The 7,455-nt window shown below is 37.6% G+C and overlaps 1 protein-coding gene across 1 annotated transcript; it reads right to left on the bottom strand.

Annotated features, from left to right (window-relative positions):
• Positions 1 to 805: 805 nt before the first annotated feature.
• Positions 806 to 3,935, bottom strand: LOC101306678. Its single transcript, XM_004289340.1, has 2 exons — positions 3,009 to 3,935; positions 806 to 1,564 (listed from the first exon to the last, which is right to left on the bottom strand). Exons 1-2 carry the CDS (start codon positions 3,933 to 3,935, stop codon positions 806 to 808), a joined length of 1,686 nt encoding a protein of 561 aa, XP_004289388.1.
• Between the last annotated feature and the right edge of the window lie 3,520 nt (positions 3,936 to 7,455).

Here is a 7,455-nt window from a genome sequence, read left to right as displayed (position 1 = left end):
TTGTAGGACCAGAACTAGTTTGAGCTAGATTTGTGCTTCTGATCAATCTGTGGGATGCAAACCTCTAGCTAATTTAGAACACATAACTAGAACTGGTATGAAGCATTTACCTCCACACCTAAGGCCCAAGTTCGATCTTCCATGTTTAACCTCTACCAATAAGAAAGACATTCTGACTTCCTGAGACATACAGTGAGTTTGGATGAGGAACTTGCAGCAAACATTCAGCCACTCTTTTTGAACCCGACATGAAATTCAGGTTCTTAGAATCACATCAAGATGCAAACAGATGAGTTTTGAATGCATTGCATAAGTATATGAAAACGAATAACAAATTCCTCCAACCAGATTAGAATCTATATTTTATATTAACAATGCAAAATCTACTTCCATTTCTGCACTTCTCTAGTTCAAATGTGAAGATACTCAAATGTGATGACCCTAATGATAAGAAGCAGAATGATCGATCTAGGAATTTCATTTTTCCATAGGGAAGCAGTAAGACTCCAAAGCTGTTTGCTCAAGCATATTTGAGACATTAATCGAACAATATTCCATATCAAGGAAATATGATATTTGCCACAGAAAAAGAAACAGAGATTTGTGACAGTCTACCAACAGAGAAAGAGTAATACAATGAGATTTAGAGCTACAACCTCTATTCCCATTTTATCCATTTGGATGATTACACAACCAAGAAAGGGTCCAGAGTCAGCAGCTAAGTTAGCAACTACAATTACAGGGATACAAATTCTACATGTTGGTGAATGGTATACATCTCTAAGAGAAGGAGAGGAGGAAAACATTACAAAGTCTCATCTTCATCTTCCTCATCGTCCCTTGCAATTCCATCATCATCTGACTCTGAAGAATTTTCCTCAAGATGTTTGAGCTTATTGATAGCTTCTCTTGCATCAGAAACTAGGGCAATTTTTGCAGATCTCAGATCCACTTCTTGAATATGGCTCATTTTTATTTCATTGATTCCACCAGTGGATTTTTTAGCATTCTTGGCTAAAGTTTTTCTCTTAGCTTCCCTGATTTGCAATTGGTCAATATATTTCTCATGCAAGATCTTGTTCTTGACCTTCTTTAATACCGGAGGACTAACAAGAGATGTGTCAGATGGGTTACTAAACCTTGAAAGGGGCTTCTTCTGACCTGCAGGTGATATTTGACTGCTCTTGTGAAGAAATCCCTGCTTCACTTGTGAGTTTGTTGGAGTAGAAGGTATAACACTAGGCTCAGAAGTTTCAGTAGATGGACCTACACTAGGCTCAAGTACTGAAAATAGATCTGCCTCAAACTCTTGGTGCACTTGATAATGCTTGTGTAATAACGCTCTGACGGTTTTCTGTGCAAGATGGCTTCTCTGTTTATTGCAACCTTGTCTTTTAGCCTTTGACTCGATGGGATTAAGCAGTTTACTTGCAGAGAGTGAAAATCCTCCGAGGGGGGATGAGTTTGTTGTTATCTTTGCCCTCGACCGAGGAAGAGGGTGAGGAGGGGTTATATGGTCAGAATGTATCCTATCAAAGCAATCCTGTGCAGTTTTTCCAGGAACCTGAGATTGAGTTTGTATGGAAACATAAGTTGCAGTATTTGAATAAGCAATGGTATGTCACAGGAAAAGATGTCTGTTACTACAGCAAGTCTCAATTAACAAAAACCAATAGCTGGAAACTTTAATTACAGCTGATTGGAACACGATTTTTAAATTCGTATGTCCAGGAGTCATTTAGGCGGTGCAGATATGAAGCTTATAGATTAAGTGGAAATACTTGATTACTGGATAACTCCCTTCTTAACTATAGTAATTTTCTCCCTGTCTGGTCTTACATCACATTATATTTATGAAAAGAAAAAATTATTTCCTACACCTTTTGTGATTTATGATTTTTCTTCTAAGAAAAATTGTCAACAAACTCTCACTCAATCAATGTGGCAATGTGGTGTCTGGAATTCGGAAGCAGGACCTACTCTTGGGCAAAGCCAACATGAACTCTAATCTCTACTACTAGGTCCTGGATAGAAATCACTATGCTACCTGATGTAATCCACTCGAAATCATTCCAGGTTCTATGAAATACAAACAGTATATATCGGACTTGTCAGACTAGGTCTCATGAACAACTCCAAAACAAACAAATATCTAAAGCTTAGGAGTGAATAGTATGTGGTCCGGTCAGTTAGGTAACCCCATCCGTTAAGCTGCGAGGGACTACCATTCCTTAGCAATACTATCAAGTTCATCCTACCACCTCCAAATCAAATGTCTAACCAATAAGAGATCAGACTATATTGAGCAGAAGTGTCAAGGAAAACTCCCTGTAAGAAACCGGAAAGATTATGTCCCTACATGACACATCTTACAAGTCTCATTCCAGGAGTCAGAATTACCTTCTATGATGTTTGATATATGAGTTTTCACATGCACTACAATATTTGGCTGCAGTACAGTGGCTTTCGGTTTGTTATAATTGCTGGAGTAAACAACTGAAAGCAACAGGAACACTCGAGCCCCAGCATATCATAAAACAGGAAAATCATTGTCAAGCCAATGACAAAAGTTTGGCATATTCATAAATGAGATGATATAGATCTCGAGCTTTACATAAGTCATATTCTACTTAGGCTAAAACTGTACTTCTGATCCTAATACTCTTTAAATTGGTCCATGTTTGCCTTTTTGTCACATTGGTTAACAAAGTAATCAAAACACAGTCTAATTGACATTTCATCATAGCCTGATGCCATAGCTCTGTCACATTAGGTTTCCACTCGATAAAATAGAGGAACAGTTCATCCTTTTCTCAAACAATGTGAAGGAATACTAGCAGACTATAACAATGACTTAGAAAAGAAAAAGGGAAATTGAGGCAAAACTATAAGAACTCTAAAATGTATCAAAGCTTATTCTTCTTATTAACATGCAAGAATCCTATATGCAGCTTGACATAAAAACAATCTTTTAGAATTAAAGGATCAGAAAAGGAACAAAAGCATACCAGTTTAGCAACCTGCTTCCAGAAACCGGACGTCGGTTTTGCTAGCAAATAAGCTCTCTGCAAGGCCAATTCCTGTTCCTTTGTCCAGCCTTCAGCCACCTTAACATCTTCCTCACCTCTCTTTCTCTTCCTCCTAACCGGAACTTTCTTATCTCCGCAATCCGACTCCTGACCTTTGCCTTCTCCACATTCCACACTAACTGTTTCAACACCACCAACTGAACTTTTCTTACTCACCCTTTTGCTCTTTTCCGAAACGATTCCACCTGAATCCACACAAGCTCCATCTTTACCAGCACCAGAGACCTTCTCTTTATCCAAAGAAATTTTGGACTTACTCTTCGATCCACCACAATTTGCCTTATCAGTTTGTTTCTCAACCACATTTTGCTTACCAACCAACCTCGAAGATCGTCTAGGAGTCCGAAACCCAGTACTCACATTGTCCAATCTTCGAGCTTTTCTCGACCCAGACCTCGATTTCTCGCAATTCTCTGACCCACAACCAGAAACCCCCAATTTCTTCGACACTCTCTCCGGTGTGGAATCCTCATTCAAAACCCTAGATTCTCTGCACCCACCATTTTCTTTACTCAATTTCTTCGATTCACTCGAAAGCTTCAAACACCTTACCGCATTGTTGCTTCTAGATTTGGATTTGGGGCTTACATGGTTTCCCAACTGCTCAGCTCTCTCCTTCAGTTCCACAAGCCGCCGCGACTTTCGGAGAATCGTGGCCGGCTGCTCGGATTTGGATTTGGGGGTTTTCGGGTTTTCGAATTCAGCAGCGGTGTTTCTCCGAGGCTTCCGGGACGGTGTGGAGAGTCTCTGTGGCTCTGGAGTGGTGGTGGGGTAAAGAAATCTGGGAGATCTGCGGAGAATTGTGCATGGTTGGGGTGTGGAGGCCACTGAGACTCTCCCAGGCATTTTCACAAACACTTGGTGGGCGTTCCTCATATAACAGCAAGAGGGAAATTGGATCTGATTTGATATTCAAAAATTTAAATTGTGGAAAGTGGGCTTTTCTGTACAAGGTCCATTTGTATAAAAATAGTGAGTGGACCAAAAACCATCAAAGGCTTATTAAAGTGTTAATTTCTATGTGAAATCCACAATCTTTTTTTTTAATTTTTTTACAGGTAACACATCACAAAAAAACAAAATTTAAGTCATTAAAAGAGAAAATTTTAAAAACAAATAATTCTCCCGACCCTTGTATTTACATACAAGAGTGATTGACCATAAATCTCTTGGTGATTAACTGACCAGGTGAACACTACTCGGTACAAAATCAAAAGCTGGAGAACTTTAACATCAATGGAGCAAATTAATCAAAATCTTCTTATACATGCCTAGTGTAGCTATTAAGTCTTAAACAAAAATAGCTTCTTGATAAGTTTTGGAATGAGAGGCTTTTGAGATTAGAATCAATTCTTGTTGATGCAGCATCATTTTTTGGTAACATGTATTTCTTACCTTTACATATTTTTGGGTAAACATATATATTTTGATGCTCAGCATGCCAATTATCTCAGTAGCTCGCAACAGCTTGTGGATTTGTATATACTTGTTGAATTGATCGATCAAGTCGTAAGATTTGGCATGCATGCAAGAACAAGCTAGTTCCATCTTCATGTCAAGCAAAGCCAATACAAGAAGAAATATACAGATCGACAGAAGTCACAGAACCTACCCAACATTTTTATTATTATTATTGAAGTATATATATTGTATATATCTGTATAGCTAGTGCATCAAGTAGTATCCCACTCATACAACTTGTTGAAATCTTGTTATAAAATACTTGATGAGAATATGACACTTATCTGCTTAGCTTTATGATTGGCTAGGCAACCCCATATGATCTGAAATCAAAACCTAAATGGCCATTTAAGTATAAGATAAGAGTACTATAAGATATCCATATATGTATATACTCATTGGATATACTAGGAGAGAGCGTTTTGGTTGGTTGCAAGAACAAAGAACGTACTATATTTGCATCAGCAGCACCACTAGAAATGGAAGAAGAAAGAAGCCGGGTGATGAGAAAAGGTCAAAAGGAAAATGCTCAAGACCCATAGTTTAAGTTCTTTTTATGATTTAAACCTAACTTCCTACAGGGATTCCACTAACTTAATCCTGGGATAGATTATGCACTTGATGGGTTTCTTGTGCCTGGTTACTAATACTAACCCCACTAATATCAACATCAGCGAGCTTCGAGTCATTGGCTTCAACAGCAAAGACCTAACCTTCCCATCTGCTAATGTTGGGTTGCCTTCTTCATGATATGATTGCATTGTGTTCTGATGAGATTTGTTATAGTTTTTCCAAAATCGAAATCATGGCCCTTATGAAAATCAACTTTGTTTGAAATATTCTCATGATCGATCATGCATATAGCGAAATTACATTGAAATTAAATGTGCATTAATATTTATGGCCAGTAGATTAACGATAGCAAACCGTGTGAGGGAATACTAGAGTTCTCTCTATATAATTTGATGCTAATTGTACTTTTAACTAAAAAAAGTACTACGCATGTGTGTCGTGGTTGTTGTTATTTTCGGGATTTAGTGATGATGTTTCCTGAGCTTCATGCTGTCCTTCAGGTTGTTTCTCACCCAATGTCTATGATGGAGTGGTTGGTGTTATGTTTGGAGTGTGTGTCTAAGGAGAGTTTTGCTGTTCTTCTGGTCATTCTTTGGGCGGTTTGGAAGGAAAGAAATTTGAGGTTGTGGGAGGGGAAAGCACGACCGGTTTCCCAACTCTTTTATCAAGTTCGGACTCAGGTGGCTCTTTTGCGTTCTTGTCGATCAAGACATGGCCGTGGTAGGAGACAGTTCAAACCGTGGGTTCCTCCCCCGCAGGGGTGGCTGAAGGCCAACTTTGATGGTGCCTTTGATAGCTCTTCTCGTAGTGGTGGAATTGGTATTATATTTCGCGATCATGAATCAGTTGTTGTGGGTGGATACTATGGGAGAGTTGCTAATGTTACTTCCCCTGACTTAGTGGAGGCTTATGCTGGTAGATTGGCTTGTGAGATGGCTAGGGAGTTACAGCCTTTTCTTTTAGTCTTGGAGTCAGACTGTCTCAATCTGGTTAAGGCTACTCAGTCTGATGTGGAGGATTCTGCTTTCGGCATGATCGTTGAGGATATTAAACATGATCTGTTGTCTCTTAATTCTTCTTCTTTTAGTCATGTTTTCAGGGAGTCCAACTTGGTAGCGCATAAGCTAGCTCGTTTGGCTCTTAGTTGCTCTTCTCCTTCCCGTTGGGTCGGTGCCCCTCCTGGGGAGTTACAGGGTTTGCTTGCATCCCCTCCGTGTAATCGGTGATTTTTTCAATAAAGTTCTCTAACGTATTCGATATAAAAAAAAACTAAAAAAATTGAGTATGACTTTAATATAGTTGAGATTAAGAATAATGTTATATCAAAGTATTCCGAATCTAAGCTACAAAAACTGTGTGCTGAGATTAAGAATATTGTTATCTTCTTATTCCATGCTACATTCTACTGAAGAAACTTTTGTCTGAGAATGTTTCAATATATATATGCTAGCTAGATTCTGATTAAGTAGCCGGACTGATGTCCCTTGTTAATTATTACTGTTACTAATGGCTGGTTTTCTACAGTATGTTTCGGATTCATACCAGGGCAAAAGACGAGTGAATGGTCTCGATCTCTATCGTTTTTTCATACGAACAGTACAAAATATCTAAATCTGTGATCTATGTACCCATATTTTATGTAAGTCTTTACTTTTGTTACTAATTGTATAATATATATGTGTGTGTGCGCAGTGGCGTAGCCAGAAACCACAAGTAGAATGGTCAAGAGTTTAAACAATAATGCCACACAAAATAAAATATAATTTTTATTGAATAATATAAATATAAATCATTAGAATACTTTGAAAACAAAAGCTAAATAAAATAACAAATCTCACTAAAGTAATTATAATCGTCCTCGACGATTGCTCATATTTTGAAATTTTGGAGGAGCTTCAGATGGAGTCGACTGTTCTGCTGTTTTTATCTTACGATACTTTTCAAATAAAACTAAAACATCCATAATTGCAAGTTTTTAATTATGAAGGTTGTCGACGACATGAAAAAATTTATTGAAGGATAACAAAAAGAAATACGTAAATAAGCGACTAAAACTGTTTATATAGAGGTGCACGAGAAATCAATCACAATAATTGATTGATTAGGAAAATATATTAATTAAAAAGACAAAAAAAAAAGACTAGGAATATGTTTTAATTGTAATATTAAAGGGAGATGTAATCAATTATTGATTCGGATTAGAAACCTATATTAAAAAAAAAATAAGAGAACCACACGTAACAAACACACGTGAGGAGTTGAACATTCCTCTGTCCAAATTGATTGTTGTAATTAATATATGCTAAAATTTTCTTTAATTAGTTAGAATAGT

Source organism: Fragaria vesca, linkage group LG1, assembly GCF_000184155.1.
Source record: "Fragaria vesca subsp. vesca linkage group LG1, FraVesHawaii_1.0, whole genome shotgun sequence".
Taxonomy (NCBI): Eukaryota; Viridiplantae; Streptophyta; class Magnoliopsida; order Rosales; family Rosaceae; genus Fragaria; species Fragaria vesca.
This window is presented reverse-complemented; position numbering and strand designations above follow the sequence as displayed.

Excerpts from the sequence above, each read along its gene's own strand:
- LOC101306678 (XM_004289340.1), bottom strand. The coding sequence starts at position 3,935 with ATGCCTGGGAGAGTCTCAGTGGCCTCCACACCCCAACCATGCACAATT. Across the intron at positions 1,565-3,008 it reads GGAAGCAGGTTGCTAAACTG|GTTCCTGGAAAAACTGCACA; the intron begins GTATGCTTTTGT and ends ACTCAATCTCAG.